This window comes from Haliotis cracherodii, unplaced genomic scaffold (genome assembly GCF_022045235.1).
Source record: "Haliotis cracherodii isolate W230 unplaced genomic scaffold, xgHalCrac1.p SCAF_14, whole genome shotgun sequence".
Taxonomy (NCBI): Eukaryota; Metazoa; Mollusca; class Gastropoda; order Lepetellida; family Haliotidae; genus Haliotis; species Haliotis cracherodii.
Genome location: NW_027266269.1, coordinates 25,314,084 through 25,329,952, shown reverse-complemented (window position 1 = coordinate 25,329,952; position 15,869 = coordinate 25,314,084). Strand labels below are relative to the sequence as shown.

Here is a 15,869-nt window from a genome sequence, read left to right as displayed (position 1 = left end):
ACGTATACTAAAACAAAAGTGGATTTTTCTATTCTGAAAAAAAAGCAAACAAAACAGAAACAGTAAAAGGGAAAACGTATAGAGCAGTTAATTTGACAAAAACTGCTGAGAAGTATATTCTTTCTTGTCGAAGCGTACGTCCAATTACGTCGGCATCAAAACAAATCAATACTCCCTGGTTAAGCCATACAGCCAGTGATGGCAAGATGACGACGGAACTCATTGGTTGAGCCGCGTAACCAGTGGCGTCAGGATTAAAGCATTACTCATCCATGATTTAAGAGCACCATCATCCAACCACTGTGGACTTTTAGAAGAAGGTGAGGTGAAATGGGGTTAAACGTCGCGTCCAAGATTATTGCACTTGTATAGCGACGTGCATGCACGTGTATGTTGCTGCTTGTAGTAATCCAACTGATAATGGTTTTATAGTGCTAGCCAACTGAGGTGCCATGCCGCAGTTTAACATGAATACCCCACTCAGACAACAGTATTCTGACTCCGGGCCGACCAGTCCTTGTTTTAGCCCATAAATGCCGAGCGCCAGGCAGGGTAACAACAAGTACCATATTTTAACGTCTTGCCCTGTTGCCGGTATACTGTGTCTGAGTGGGGTATTCATATTCAACTGCGGCTTGGTATCTCAGTGGGCTAGCACTATAAATCGACATTAGTCCGGACTAGTACAAGCAACTACCCCCCCCCCCCCCCCCCCCCCCTCCCCACGTCGATATATAAGGGCAATAGTCTTGAACGCGACCTCAAACCCCATTGCACCTCGCCTCACCTGGGATCCAAGGAAGGCACCATACATGCCTATAACAAACACGCGCATGCTTGGGCCATTTTTGACACATATGTAATATATGTACATAAAGCATTTGTTCGTTGGACGTATGGGGAGTGAGGTTTGATTCTGTGACCGTGACTCTCGTGTATGTCTGTTTGTCTAATCAGACGTCTGTCAGCGGTGTACAGACACATTCCCGAAATCTGAAGTTATGTCTTCAAGGCTCTTACGGAGCTTGGGTGAAGACTGCTGGTTGTACGCGTCGATGAATGTGAAGTTTTTCTTGGACGGAGAACACGGTGGGTCGTCAGTGTTTCTGAAAATTAAAAAAAATGATAACAATAATGATAATAATGATATTGATGATGATAAACATTATACCAGTAAATCATGTTAATTACAAATAATACAACTTGAGAGTTCTCAATAGGAGAGGGTTTGGCATCTTCCCGAGGCTAGGGAGTATATCCAGTTGACTATAAAGTTATCCAGTTTCCATCCTTGCCGAACTAGGGTTCGATCGTAGCGCCACCAGTGGCTATTACGAATTATGTCCCTCCTATTGACCAATCAGATTCCACCTCTGACATCACTAGCATTTGCTTCAAACAAAATGGCGGCGCTCAGTGAAGACGATAGGATCGATAATCAAGATCTATATTGTAACAAAGCGGGTCTTACTTCTAAAAGTGCAGCAGATCACGTGAGCACATTGATTAAAACCATGAAACGATTTGTAAAATATCTGTTGACGCTAAGTTGACGATACACATGCCTTGCAAATCCTGCCATCGACCGAAATCTGCACGACAGTTGACGAAACGGATGTTGATTTCTTTACGCAAAATTTGATTGGACTATGCATAGACTCGTTAGTCGAGCCAAAATATCAATCCACAATTCCAGCCTAGTTCGGCAAGGGTGGAAACTGGACTTTTGTAGTCAGTTAACTTCCTTGCTTCGTGAAAATGAGGGTTTGGGAGCACTGACATTATATAGCCAGTTCCGCAATGTAATGAAGACTGGTTTAAACCACACTCCAATTACAAGGATGGGTAAGAATGTTTTTTTATAGCGTATAAGCAATACGCAAAAGTGACATCTTGACGTCTACGTCCAGCGCCAAGTTGCTTCCCTTTGATGTACCAGGATGTATTGGCCACAGGGGCTTTGAACTCTTAACACGTCGACATGCTGCACCACGTTGAACTGTTATCCTACACAAAGCCAACACATCGCGGTGTAACCACTCACCTCAGTCACTCGAGGTGTGGAGCGATGGGGTAGCCTAGTGGTTAAAACGTTCGCTCGTCATGCCGAAGACCCGGGTTCGATTCCCGACATGGGTACAATGTGTGAAGCCAGTTTCCGGCGTCCTCCCGCTGTTGTAGTGCTAGAATATTGCTAAAAGCGGCGAGAACCACACTCACTCACTCACTAGAGGTGGCCAAGTCAGCAAAGACGCCGCTTGGTGATCGTGGGTTCGAATTCCAGATTCCCCAGATTATATCAACACCATACCCGTTCTCGCGTATTTCACTTAACAGGTCCACGAGTGAGACCTGCACCCATGATCTGACAGTAGGTAGACACGCCGTGGCATAACTAAAATACTCTTATAAGTCGCGTTAAACCCAACTCACTCACTCACTCAACTAAAAAGCCGGTTAAGAAAAGTACACCCTTGAAAATTGGATTTGACCAAAATTATTACAAACGTTATCAAAACGTTACTACGATAAAAACAGCCGCCGAAACACTGCAAACTTAAGGTCCAAAACTCGGGATATCCGTAGAACACCATCGAAAAACAATTTCTTGTAACAAAAGTTATATTTGGGATAACATTTTCTTTGTAAAGTACAGATTCTCTCACTTTTTGGGGGTTGATACCCTGCGGGATTCGAACCAACACTGCCAGCGTGAGGCACCTAATCGCCAGCACACAAAGTCAGCGATTTAACCTACTCAGCCACCGAAGCTTCCTCAAAACTGAAAGTCCGACATCTGGAAGTCTAGATTGTGTGTTCATTGTGCGTTTATAACACAATGTAGGCATGGTGTGTTCATAACAAGTTCTTGTTTGTTTCATTTAAGGCACCATCAAACATGGTGCATACTCTCTTTTGCCAGGTAGTCTTCAATACGCTTACAGAGGCGGTCGGGTAGCCTAGTGGTTAAAGCGTCGCTCGTCACGCCGAAGACCCGGGTTCGATTCTCGACATGGGTACAATGTGTGAAGCCCATTTCTGGTGTCCCCCGCCGTGATATTGCTGGAATATTGCTAAAAGCGGCGTAAAACCATATTCACTCACTCACTCACTCAATACACTTACATTTGTTGAAATATCCTTCGTGGTGACAGGTCCCCAGCTGACGATAGTGAGAGGTTTCTGTGTCGGGATGGGGTAGGACACTTGCCGGTGAAGGAAAAGACACGGTCCCTCTTGGTGGGGGTAGAGGGTGACCTGGTGAGGTGGGTGGGACTAGAGAGTGGTGATGACGTCATCAGGACTGGGGTGGAGGCGCTGCGACAGTGATTCACTGGTGTGGGCGTCAAGGACGGGATGTTCTCCAGGTCATCGGCGCTCTTTGTGATCCTCTTTGATGGAGAGAGCTGCGGATGAACGTCAGGGCTACTTAAATGTATTCGTATTTTGGGTGATTTGATTCGAAAGTCATAATAGGATGGACACAATAAAAAACAATTGACACAAATGATAGATCCAATGTGATACGGTAGACAATACAGTAGGATAGAGACAATAAAACAGACTTAATGTGACAGAAAAAAATACGATGAAATAGAACATACGACAGACACACTACAGTAGGATAGACACACTACAGTAGGATAGACACACTACGGTAGGATAGACACACTACGGTACGTTAGACACACTACGTTACGATAGACACAATACGGTACGATAGATACACTAAGGTACGTTAGACACACTACGGTACGATAGAGACACTACGGTACGATAGACACACTACGGTACGTTAGACACACTACGGTACGACAGACACACTACGTTACGATAGACGCACTACGTTACGATAGACACAATACGGTACGATAGACACACTACGGTACGATAGACACACTACGGTACAATAGACACACTACGGTACGATAGATACATTACGGTACGATAGACACACTACGGATGGAAAGACACACTACGGTACGATAGACACACTACGGTACGATAGACACACTACGGTACGATAGACGCACTACGGTACGATAGACACACTACGGTACGATAGATACACTAAAGTACGTTAGACACACTACGGTAGGATAGAGACACTACGGTACGTTAGCCATACTACGATACGTTATACACATTATCTTAAGTTAGACACACTACGGATGGATAGACACACTACGATACGATAGACACACTACGATACGATAGACACACTACGATACGATAGACACACTACGATACGATAGACACACTACGATACGATAGACACACTACGGTACGTTAGACACATTATGGTACGATAGACACACTACGGTAAGATAGACACACTACGGTACGTTAGACACATTATGGTAAGTTAGACACATTACGGTGCGATAGACACACTACGGTGCGATAGCAACACTACGGTGCGATAGCAACACTACGGTACGTTAGACACACTACGATACGATAGCCACACTACGGTACGTTAGACACATTATGGTAAGTTATACACATTATGGTAAGTTAGGCACATTACGGTACGTTAGACACACTACGGTACGATAGACACACTACGGTACGATAGATACACTACGGTACGTTAGACACACTACGGTAGGATAGAGACACTACGGTACGTTAGCCATACTACGATACGTTATACACATTATCTTAAGTTAGACACACTACGGATGGATAGACACACTACGATACGATAGACACACTACGATACGATAGACACACTACGGTACGTTAGACACATTATGGTACGATAGACACACTACGGTACGATAGACACACTACGGTACGTTAGACACATTATGGTAAGTTAGACACATTACGGTGCGATAGACACACTACGGTGCGATAGCAATACTACGGTGCGATAGCAACACTACGGTACGATAGACACACTACTGTACGATAGACGCACTACAGTCCGTTAGACACACTACGGTACGTTAGACACACTACGGTGCGATAGACGCACTACGTTACGATAGACGCACTACAGTCCGTTAGACACACTACGGTACGATAGACGCACTACGATACGATAGACACACTACGGTACGATAAACACAATACAGTCCGTTAGACACACTACGGTACGTTAGACACACTACGGTACGATAGACGCACTACGTAGCGACATACACTGCGATAGATACAACACGAATACTACGGACTATCCGATACGCGACAAGAGCAATTGTGCAAGGCAAGACCAAGACACGTCAAGGACATACGAGTCAGTCAACACACTAACACATATTATCCATCAAACTACCCCCCCCTCTAGTGACCCCCCCCCCCCCTCCACACACACACACACACACACACACACACACACACCCCTCTCCTGTTTCCTCAGCCTCCATCCCAAGTTCGGGACTTACCATTGCAGTTGTCCGTGGTTTCCTCCGTTGGCTCCTGACGTCACGAAGAGGTTCTTCTGAAAGTACAGATGTGAGATACAACTCAGGACGCTGGGGGAACAATGACTTCATTGAAGAATAGGTAGGCCTCGTCAAAAGCACGGAATTCTATTAATCGCTGGCACTTTTATCGGTCAAAAGTTATAAATATGGTCAAATGATGTCCCCCCCACCCACCCCCACACACCAAAAAATGAAAACATATTAACAGCTACAACCATCCCCCACCCCCCTCTCTCCCCCAAAATAAAAACACAACCCAAACAAAAAAACGAAAGAACAAAAAAAAACCCAACAAACCCACAAACAAGAAACATCAAATGAACAAACAGACACACAGAAAACACCAACTGAACAACAAACAAAAAACAAACCTCGCAAATATCCAATGACTTCAGAACATACATTTTTGAGTGAGTGAGTGAGTTGGGTTATAACGCCACTTTGGCCAATATTCGAGTTATATCGGGAGGAAAGCCCGAAGTGATACAGGTCTCCCTCGAGCACGGGTATTGTACTGACAAACCCAGTAACATAATCGGGGCGAACCGGGATTCGAATCGACGAATTGCCGCGCCTTAGACGACTGGGCCAACCTACATTTTAGAAGATATATATATGTTTGTTTGTTGTTTATCGCCGCACTCAGCATTATTCCAGCTATATGACGGCGGTCTGTAAATAATCGAGTCTGGACCAGACAATCAAGTGATGGACACTATGGCCATCGATGTGAGCAGTTAGGATACGTTGAAATACCTCAACCAAGTCAGCTAGACTGACCACCCGATCCCGTTAGTCGCCTCTTACGACAAGCAGAGTCGCCAATAAGAAAATCATTGGTTGCTGGGGACCTTTTCAAACCCGGATCTTCACAGGTTAGGAGATTTTGGTGGTTACGTGGGTACTGATGTACACATTCTAAATGAAAAAGAACTTCTATTTACCTAGATTTCTCCTACACCTTTCAAAATCTTTGTCTGATATAGTCACGGAAAGCAAAATATACTTTCCAGACTCTCTTTTCAACCTCTCGGTTACAAAACTTTGATACAACAGTTGTTTCAGCTCGCCGGTTTTATACTGCTCTCGTAAAGTCTCGAGCGACGCGAGGGTTGTGCACTGCATTGCTATGACAACGCTTCCGGTGTAAATGTCAGTGACCGTTCTGTGTTGTCCACATAGGTCCCTCATAGCTTTAGCCGTTTCCAGCGCGTTCTTCAACATGGTGTTCGTTTTCTTAATTTCTCTATCAAAACGTTCGTGACTTTCACGACTAGTGTCGTCTCTTCGGATTTTGCTGTAAGCCGTTTGGGCTATTATCTTTATTTTCGCTTCGACGTTTTCACAAAAACAGGGGCTTGTCGCTTTCTTCATCTGAAGTTTCTCCGACAGTTCCTGTATATTTTGAGCAACGTCCTGGCATTTAATCTTGATGTCGATCTGCTGACCTGAAATTAAAAATAACATCTCGAGATTATTGCCCGTCTCAGTGTATCTGCGCGCGCGCGCGCGCGTGTGTGTGTTGTATATGTGTGCATGCGTGTTTGTGGGTGCCTGCTTGTACTAGGCAGGTTTGGTTTGGTTTGGTTTGGTTTGTAGTTTAATGCCGCACTCGGCAATATTCCCGCTATATGAAGGCGGTCTGTAAATAATCGAATCTGGACCAGTGATTAATATCATGAGCATCGATCCACGCAATTGGGATCGATGACATGCATCAACCAAGTCAGCGAGCCTGACCACCCGATCCCGTTAGTCGCCCCTTACGACAAGCATAGTCGCCTTTTACGGCAAGCATGGGTTGCTGAAGACCAATTCTACCCCGGATCTTCACGGGTCTACTAGGCAGGACAAATGTCGGTTGTATAACAGCGACGGCTCCCTATTGTATTAAGAATCTAAGGGCAAGGACACCTACCTATCTGATGCTTCTTCTCTGGGGAAGATCTTCCCTGCATCATCGATACAGTTCTGCAAGTATCTCGGGAACAGGAAATCGACTGCCGACGTGGCTGTACATAGACCAACTCATTATCAGCTTCCGATGTCGCCGGACGTGACGTCACTGCTTCAGTCCGAGGCTCGTGTGGAACAATATAGATGTCGTAATCCTCGTTGGAACTAACCAGTTGGCCTCGTTGAGAGATGTGTGACGTGTATGGGTCACTACGGTAGGTCTGACCTCTGCTATAACCTGAAGAGTTGTACAAGAATATTCAAAATAAACACTCACAACATTCAGGTTAACCTGAAGAAGAAAAGCAAGCTCTACAATGTAGTTCAACAGTTCAACGCTGATCCTGACCCGACTAGGGGACGCAACCATGTGCGTCCTGAATTGATTTAGTCAATGAGAAGCCCAGAACGTTAAAATCGACTTACATGATTCTGAAGTTCCGAAAAGCTGTCGACAAGGCCCCTGCCTTCTGGCGTCTTTGTACACGCTCTGCTTTTGAAACGCAAACAGAAAACCTAATTAAGAAATTAAACATGATTAACGCTACCCCAACTACTACTATTGCTACAACTATAACTGTTACTGTCGTTGATGTTACTACTACTACTACTACTCTTGCTGCTACTACTACTGCTAATACCCTTGATGTTACTACTACTCTTGCTACTACTACTACTACTACTCCTACTACTACTACAACTACTACTATCCTTCTGCTACTACTATTACTACTACTACTACTGCTACAACGATGACGGCAACGACAGCAACGACTAGTTTATTCAGAGAAAAACTGATTTCACGGATAAACATCCATGTCAGAAGGTGAAAGGTGAAAAATCCCTAATAAACTTACCCAAGGTACTTCTACAGGTCGTTCTGCTGGGTAGGAAGCCTCGCCAATGTAGCCGCAGTAGCCGTTGTCCTTAGTGGCGTATTGCCGTTGTAGTTGCTGCATCCCAACTGGACCTTCCGGTTTGGAGATTGACCGCGAGTACTTCTCCTTCTCCATCTGTTCCAGCTCGGCCTTGCTGGGAGAGTACTCGATGTTGCTCTGGCTCCTCATCGTTGGCGTTCGTTTGAGACTCGAGTTGGTCATCTGCCTGACCTCACTTCCCCTCTGGAACTGTTGTATCTGACCAACCGGCATGTCACTCCGGACATAGGTGCTCGGCCTCCAGGAATACTTCTCTGGAGAACATTGCCCAGGGACATATCTTTGAAACGGGTTCTTGGTAAATTCTCTTTGAACCATTGCAGGAGCCGGGGGTCTTTCTCCGTAAACGTCTCGTGCTGGTTGATAGTGCTGACGGTCGGAGAGTCTTTGGTCACCCGGGTACCACTGAGAATGTTCCAGAAGCCTCTCGTCGGTGCATCGTGGTACCCTTGGTAGATACATCTGTCGGTCGTCGCTGGAGAACAGCCTTGAACATGCCTCCCTGGTTTCAGAAACATCAGGGAATTGGAAGATCGGGGGCTGGTCGTTATGTCGCGGGGGGTAAGGTCGGGCCTGCTGGACATCTGAGTGGACTAACGGAGACATCGGGGGCCGTGCAACGCCGTTGTCCGCCTTGACCCTTTTGGGGGACATTTGACCTCTATCTTCATCCATGGTGAAGTTGAAGTTTTTGTGAGCAGATTCCGGCTGGGGTGTTTTGGGTGCCGGGTAAGCATGCCTGGGTGACTGGGGTGGGTTGTCGTACCTTGTTGTCATGGAAACGTTAGGGACAGAACTGTCCTCTGACAACGGACGTTTATATTTCGACTTGGGCGGATCTTGGAGCGGGAATTCTTCTCTTTGCTCTGTAAAATATTAAATTTGATTACATGCACGAAGTTTTTATATTTTATTTATTAGAACATGCAGTGATATTTTGTATGATATTCAGTGATACTATTGTGGTTTTGAAAAATATCGAAACGTCGTTAACCCGAAGTTCTTGGGAGTATGGGAAACATCGAGCTATCCCTTGTTCGAGACAATCATTTACTAGAAAAAGACATTGACCTCGTCTTAACCGATATATCGAATTTGAAAAGTTGGAGCTTACGAGGGGTCGCTGCAGTATTATCACCGTTCTCTGATTCAAGCGAACGTGACCGCCTCCGCGGTCTAGTGGATAGAGCGTCTGCCAGGAGAGCGGAAGGTCGAAGGTTCGATCCCCGGCCGCGTCATACCAAAAGACGTTAAAAGATGGTACTCTGCCTGGCGCTCGGCATAACGGGCATAAAACAAGGAATGGTCGGCTTGTAGTCAGTATATGATGTCCATGTTAAACTGCGGTTAGGTATCTCAGTGGGCTTGGTGCGGTCGGGTAGCCTAGTGGTTAAAGCGTCACGACGAGGACCCGGGTTCGATTCCCGACATGGGTACAATGTGTGAAGCCTATTTCCGGTGCCCCCCCCCCCCCCCCCCCACACACACACACACGTGCATGCACGTCACTATATTAGCGCAATAATATTGAAAGCGACGTTAAACCCCATTTCACCTCACTCAAGTAAACCTTTGAACTTTACGCAAGTCTTTTCTTTTTGCATTACTTATTTCTTTTTGAGGGTACAGGCAATTTATGCAAGTCTTGCTTTGCTTACCGTCCGTGTGTTCTGCGACAACTGTCGTCACTCTCTCCAACATCATCTGGCGGGACTCCGGCGTCATACTACCAGGGATTGGTATCTCCAGCATCTGTTGCCTTGACACTACATTTGGGGAGGGGTCAGAGGGTAGCCATGGCTGTGTCTGGACATACAGAGGCCTGGTCGCCGCAGGGCGGTGGTCGAACAGAAGCCAGCTGTCTCGATGGGTTGGCTCTCTGTGTGCCTGAAGGCAAATATGTTTAGTTATTTTACTGTTGTTAATTAACATCGTAATGGGATTAGACGAATGATAGGTGGTGTTGACAGGCTTGTTTTGTTGTTGTTGCCTGTGGTCCTGTGTCAATGCGACCCGTGAAGATCCGGGGTAGAATAACTCTAGCAACCCATGCTTGTCGTAAGAGGCGACTAACGGGATCGGGTGGTCAGGCTCGCTGACTTGGTTGATGCATGTCATCGATCCCAATAGTGTGGGTCGATGATCATGATGTCAATCACTGGATTGTCTGGTTCAAACTCGATTATTTACAGACCCCGTCATATAGCTTGAAGATTGCTGAGTGCGGTGTTAAACAACAAACAAACACACAAAAGTGTACAGTGCACAGGTCACAAATCAGTTAAACGTCGGTGGCCCAGTCGTCTAAGGCGCCGCGATTCGCTGTGCAGAGTTGCGTCCCTTGGCCACGCCAGAAACCTATGATTGTGGCTTCGAATCCCGGTTCGCCCCGATTATGTTTCTAGGTTTGTCAGCACCATACCCGTGCTCGTGGGTTTCACCGAAATGGTAAACGTCTGAGACCTGCATCACTTCGGGCTTTCCTCCCACATTAAGCTGACACGCCGTGATATAACTGGAATAATGTTAAAAGCGGCGTTAAACCAAACTCACTCACTCACTCACTTTAACAGTTAGGGAAAGTAGGACTATGCTTTGACCTAACATTGTTAAACGAATGAGCTGCAAATGTGGTGTTGGTGTAACAGATCTTTTCACTCACCTATTCATCACTCTATTGGTGTTTTTCCCAAATTAGTGAACATTTAAAGATTTAAAACAAAAGTGAAATAATGTTTTAGATGTATATAACTGTGCTAAATAATTTTACTTAGGCTTGACTGGGAAAGTAAATTAGCTCGTAATTGTGTTTCGGAAATTAGTCCTGTTGTACGCATGCTGTTTTTATACGTTTGAGTTTTTCATTTAATCTGCATGCGTTTCTGTACGCAAGTAAATTGAAAGGTATTGGGTTTTGAATATTCTTTTGGGGTATTTTGCTCAAATACGCTCTGTAGCTCTTGTTGGTATGTAATAGTAACGACAACATATTTAAAGAATGACAACTTCTTTATTCTGCTATGATGTGACGTTTCGGTATATACCCTTATAAGTTGTCTTCCATACAATATCTTGTCTTTACTATCATAACAATAACGATCGGCTCAGAGTCAGGAAACACACACACACACACGCTCAAAACCGACTGGACGAGTGAAACGACACACAGATACACACACACACACGCACAGATACACACACACACGCTCAAAACCGACTAGACGAGTGAAACGAGACACGCAGATTCAGATACACACACACATACGAACGCACGCACGCACGCACACACACACACACGAACGCACGCACTCACACACACACATACGCTCAAAACCGACTGGACGAGTGAAACGAGACACACAGATACACACACATACACGAACGCACTCACACACACACACGAACGCACTCACACACACACGAACGCACTCACACAGACACGTTCTCTCTCTCTCTCACACACACACGCGTGCACACACGAACGCACGTACACACACAGAGACACACTCTCACACATGTTGTAGATAAATGATGATTATGATAATGATCAAGTTTTTGAAAGGCATTTAGTAGTGATACACATAAGGCAGAGAATTTATGGATGTCAACTTCTTTATTATGAGGACGGCAATGTTTCGGGGTATATACTTACTCCTTCATCAGGTGAATGATGAAGGAGTAAGCAGAAATTCCAAAACTTTGTGTTCCTCATAATAAAGAAGTTGACATCCATAAATTGTCTTCCTTAGATGATGATGATGATGATGATGATGATGACGATGTTAATATGTACACATTTACTGATGACGATGATGATGAAGATGAGATGATGATGAAGATGACACTAATGACAACATGACACCCCTGCATCATCTCACCTCCGTATGAGAGGTGTCTCTGTAGACAGGCGGGACGTACCCCCGGGCCTTCTGTGGTGTTTGGGGTGTGAGTGGGGGCGTGAGGGGTGCATACAACAGTCGCTGTCGACCAAACTCGGGCGCATATTCCAATATGGCGAACGGTATCTGCAATTATAAGCGGAAGAAACTACATTTCTTCATCTTATTAACCTCCAGTTACGACATCCTATTGCTCTCAGTCAGGTTTAGTCTCATCCCCTGGGGATTTTATATTCAATCGCCGTTGCACGCCTAATCTTTCAACACAATCTACGTAAGATTTGTTTGTTTGTTTGCTTTTTGTTTAACGCCGCACTCAGCAATATTCCAGCCATGTGGCAGTGGTCTGTCAATACAATGTTTGAAAGGCATTACTTAGAAGTTGACGGACGACAAAGTAGACAAGTTTATATGAACAATATAGATCTTTATACTATTGCTCGACAACGGTGTAAGAATCAATACCGAAACGTCGCCTTTACAGTAAATAAAGAAGTTATTATCCATAAATTGTGTCGTCTTTGTCGGTCTGTAAATAATCGAGTCTGGATCAGGCAATCCAGTGATTGACATCATGAGCATCGGTCTACGCAATTAGGATACGATGACATGCATCAACCAAGTCAGCGGGTCTGGCCTCCCGATCCCGTTAGTCGCCTCTTACGACAAGCATGGTCGCCTTTCACAGCAGGCATGGGTAGCTGATGACCTATTCTACCCCGGATATTCATGAGGAAAATCATGTACAATCAAACGACAAATGTCGTCTTAATATTTCAATTGATCGATCTGTGCCACAGAGGCTATGATATATAAAATAGTTTTAAAAAAAATATAAATGTTCAAGTACATGCACGCCAGCGAGCCATATTTTACGTCCGTTTCCTACATGTTCCCTAGGCAAGGGAGTTAACTCTATAAGTCCAATCCAAGTCAGCGATTCTGTCCACCCGATCCCGTTAGTCTCCTCTTACGACAAGCATGCGTTGCTGAAGACCAGTTCTAATCTGAATCTTCACGGGGCCATGATCACTGTCTTTTAAGAAAACGTGGTGTTTTGATTGAGCTATATCCCAACATCCAGCTGGTCGATCGAGTCTTGACAAACCACTGATTGATAGTGTGAGCATATATCCACGCACTTGGTAACCATGGCACCCGAGAGCGATTTCTTTTCTTGTAGGCACTCACTTTCCATTGTCAGCGCCATCTTGGCCAGTGCATCCCCGCTGGTACGTCTCCTCATCTTTAACCATGATACCCGGTATGTTTGATGTTTTTTATTTGGTTTGTTGTTTTACGCCGCACAGAGTAGGTGATATAGACATCAAGCGTGAGAGAGAGAGAGAGAGAGAGAGAGAGAGAGAGAGAGAGAGAGAGAGAGAGAGAGAGAGAGAGAGTGTGTGTGTGTGTGTCTGTGTGTGTGTGTGATTGGTTGTTCTTTAACGCCGCGGGGCGGTCGGGTAGCCTAGTGGTTAAAGCATTCGCTCGTCACGCCGAAAACCCGGGTTCGATTCCCGACATGGGTACAATGTGTGAAGCCCATTTCTGGTGTCCCCCGCCGTGATATTGCTGGAATATTGCTAAAAACGGCGTAAAACCATACTCACTCACTCTTTAACGCCGCACTCAGCAATATTCCAGCTATATAACGGCGGTCTGTGAAATAATCGAGTCTGGACCAGACTATCCAGTGATTGACATCATGAGCATCGATCCACGCAATTGGGATCGATAACAAGCATCAACCAAGTCGAACCTGACCACCCGATCCCGTTAGTCGCCTTTTACGACAAGCATAGTCGCCTTTTACGGCAAGCATGGGTTGCTGAAGACCTATTCTACCCCGGGTCTTCAATGGGAATGGGAATGTTTATAATTTGTCACACGTCATCCATCCGTCAGCATACAAGGACACGTTTAGGTTTTTATCTGTGTCATTATTTGCGAAAATGACTTTAAATTATGCTAGGAGGAAATAATGAGTCAGTTGATACGGACGTTGAAAGTTACGACGACCCCGTCCTTTATACAGCCGTTGGCTGTTCCCAGGGAGTGCAAACATTTGGGCGATGTATTTTAGGACTTCTATACATCACCGTCAGTATCAACAACACCATCTACAACAGCAGCATCGTCAGTACTAACAGTACCGCCTACAACACCAGCATCGTCAGTACCAACACCGCCACCTACAGCAACAGCAACAACTATAACACAGCATCAACGACAGCATACGGTACACACAAGAATCAATCGTCTGGATACTACAGAAATATAGACTTGCAACAACAGTAAGTGAGTGAGTTGTGTTTAACGCCGCTTTTAACATTATTTCAGTTATATCACGGCGTGTCAGCTTAATGTGGGAGGAAAGCCCGAAGTGATGCAACTCTGCACAGCGAATCGCGGCGCCTTAGACGACTGGGCCACCCGTGCCCCCTTGCAACAACCGACGCAACCGACGAACAAACAACAACAACAACAACAACAACAAGGTATGCTGCTGCCAGTTCATTTAAAATAGTATCCTGTGTTTCCTTTATTCCCTTACCATATGTAGGTGTGCTTGCTTGATCCCTTTAACAGATGTAAGTGTGATTGCTTTATCCCTTTAACAGATGTAAGTGAGACTGCCTCCGTGGTGTAGTGAATAGAGCGTCTACCCGGAGACCGCCTCTGTGATGCAGTGGATAGAGTGTCTACCCGGAGACCGCCTCCGTGGTGTAGTGGATAGAGAGTCTACCCTGAGACCGCCTCCGTGGTGTAGTGGATAGAGCGTCTACCCGGAGACCGCCTCCGTGATGTAGTGGATAGAGTGTCTACCCGGAGACCGCCTCCGTGGTGTAGTGGATAGAGAGTCTACCCGGAGACCGCTTCCGCAGTTGAGTGGATAGAGCGTCTAGCCGGAGACCGCCTCCGTGGTGTAGTGGATAGAGTGTCTAGCCGGAGACCGCCTCCGTGGTGTAGTGGATAGAGCGTCTAGCCGGAGACCGCCTCCGTGGTGTAGTGGATAGAGAGTCTGCCCGGAGACCGCCTCCTCCGTGGATTGGATAGAGCGTCTGTCCGGAGACCGCCTCCGTGGTGAAGTGGATAGAGCGTCTGCCCGGAGACCGCCTCCGTGGTTGAGTGGATAGAGCGTCTGTCTGGAGACCGCCTCCGTGGTGTAGTGGATAGAGCATTTGTCTGGAGACCGCCTCCGTGGTGTAGTGGATAGAGCATTTGTCTGGAGACCGCCTCCGTGGTGTAGTGGATAGAGCGTCTGGACGGAGATCGCCTCTGTGATGTAGTAAATAAAGCGTCTGCCTGGAGACCGCCTCCTTGGTGTAGTGGATAGAACGTCTGCCTGGAGACCGCTTCCGTGGTGTAGTGGATAGAGCGTCTGTCCGGAGACCGCTTCCGTGGTTGAGTGGATAGAGCGTCTGTCTGGAGACCGCCTCCGTGGTGTAGTGGATAGAGCATCTGTCCGGAGACCGCCTCTGTGATGCAGTAGATAGAGCGTCTGTCCGGAGACCGCCTCTGTGATGTAGTAAATAGAGCGTCTGCCTGTAGACCGCCTCCGTGGTGTAGTGGATAGAGCGTCTTCCTGGAGACCGCCACCGTGGTGTAGTGGATAGAGCGTCTGCCCGGAGACCGCCTCC

General features: G+C 46.1%; 1 protein-coding gene across 3 annotated transcripts in view; it reads right to left on the bottom strand.

Moving 5' to 3' along the window:
- Positions 1 to 718: 718 nt before the first annotated feature.
- LOC139461112 (uncharacterized) overlaps positions 719 to 15,869 on the bottom strand; it is a 56,916-nt gene continuing 41,765 nt past the window's right edge. For 2 of the 3 annotated variants that reach the window (XM_071242648.1, XM_071242647.1), the window contains exons 3-11: positions 12,208 to 12,354; positions 9,988 to 10,216; positions 8,249 to 9,195; positions 7,818 to 7,884; positions 7,354 to 7,629; positions 6,380 to 6,883; positions 5,394 to 5,449; positions 3,127 to 3,407; positions 719 to 1,106 (exon numbers count right to left, since the gene is read on the bottom strand). In XM_071242648.1, the coding sequence (XP_071098749.1) occupies positions 965 to 1,106; positions 3,127 to 3,407; positions 5,394 to 5,449; positions 6,380 to 6,883; positions 7,354 to 7,629; positions 7,818 to 7,884; positions 8,249 to 9,195; positions 9,988 to 10,216; positions 12,208 to 12,354 (2,649 nt within the window). In that variant the 3' untranslated portion in view covers positions 719 to 964. The remainder of the gene's footprint in view (positions 1,107 to 3,126; positions 3,408 to 5,393; positions 5,450 to 6,379; positions 6,884 to 7,353; positions 7,630 to 7,817; positions 7,885 to 8,248; positions 9,196 to 9,987; positions 10,217 to 12,207; positions 12,355 to 15,869) is intronic. The other variant, XM_071242649.1, reaches the window with a different exon arrangement.